Source organism: Penaeus monodon, chromosome 25 (genome assembly GCF_015228065.2).
Source record: "Penaeus monodon isolate SGIC_2016 chromosome 25, NSTDA_Pmon_1, whole genome shotgun sequence".
Taxonomy (NCBI): domain Eukaryota; kingdom Metazoa; phylum Arthropoda; class Malacostraca; order Decapoda; family Penaeidae; genus Penaeus; species Penaeus monodon.
Genome location: NC_051410.1, coordinates 4,390,978 through 4,392,059, shown reverse-complemented (window position 1 = coordinate 4,392,059; position 1,082 = coordinate 4,390,978). Strand labels below are relative to the sequence as shown.

The following is a 1,082-nucleotide window of genomic DNA, read 5'->3' as shown; positions in this document are numbered from 1 at the left end:
CAAACCACGCCCTACCTACCTGCATCCTTACAATCCGCCTCCTGGCTCTTCGGAAGCTCGTCCTTGTGAATGCTCTTCGACGGCAGCGTGAGGAGGTCGAGGAGGAGGTCCTCTCGAGGCACAAGTTCGAACTTCTCGCTTCGGAAGTCGTAACGAACTCTCTTGTCGGCGTTCGGTTCGATGGTCGACAGCGTGATCTCGTGCTCTTTCTCTCGGGTTCGAATCTGTCGTTGTTGAGTGGGGATTGGTTTATTTAAGGGTTCATTTTCGGGTTCGAATTTGTTGTTGGTGAGTTCGGGATTGGGTGGGTTTAAGGGTTCGAATTTGTTGGGGTTCGAGTTCATTTACGGGTTCGAACCTGTTGCTGCTTCCTGATTAGTTAAGGTAAAAAATGTGATTTCCTGATTTCGAGGCTTCACTTTTCGGGTTCAAATCTGTAATAAAGTGTGATTTCGTGTTCTTTCTCTCGGGTTTGAATCTGTTGTTGATTTCGGAACTGGGTTAGTTAGGGAGCAAGTCAAGTGGGTGTGATTTCGAGGCTTCGAGGCTTCGTTTTAGGGTTCGAAGCTGTTGTTATGGACTTCGGGTATTGGATTAGTGAAGGAAGAGAATTCAAGTTTATGATTTCGAGGCTTCACATTTCGGGTTTAAATTCATTGTAGAGTGTCATGTCGAAGCCTTATTTCCGTGTTCGAATTGGAGAAAGGAAGAATGTGTGAGTTCGTGATTTTGAGACCGTTGTAGAGTGTGATTTAGAAGCCTTATTTCCGGTTTCGAATCTGTCACCATTGACTTTATCATTGACTGGCGAAGTGGTAATTTCGAAGCTTCATTTCCTGGTTCGAATCTATTGTTGATTTCGTGATCGGTTAAAGAAGAATCAGAGCATGATTTCGAGTCCGTTTGTTGACGGATTTCGTGACTTGTTAGCGCGAGGGAGCGTGTGATTTGACTTCTGGCATGTTTATGGCGTAATGCGTCAGTTTAGGGTGTGATGGTTCTAACTAAGGCGTCTGCATTATTTGTTTTCCTTTTTTATATACAATGCTTACGTATTTTTGAGAATAATTACAGGGAGCCTC

At 44.4% G+C, this 1,082-nt stretch overlaps 1 protein-coding gene across 1 annotated transcript in view; it reads right to left on the bottom strand.

Moving 5' to 3' along the window:
* LOC119589305 (dynein intermediate chain 1, axonemal-like) overlaps positions 1-1,082 on the bottom strand; it is a 16,941-nt gene that overhangs the window by 14,357 nt on the left and 1,502 nt on the right. The window contains exon 3 of the mRNA XM_037937927.1: positions 20-224. Coding sequence (XP_037793855.1) covers positions 20-224 — 205 coding nt within the window. The remainder of the gene's footprint in view (positions 1-19; positions 225-1,082) is intronic.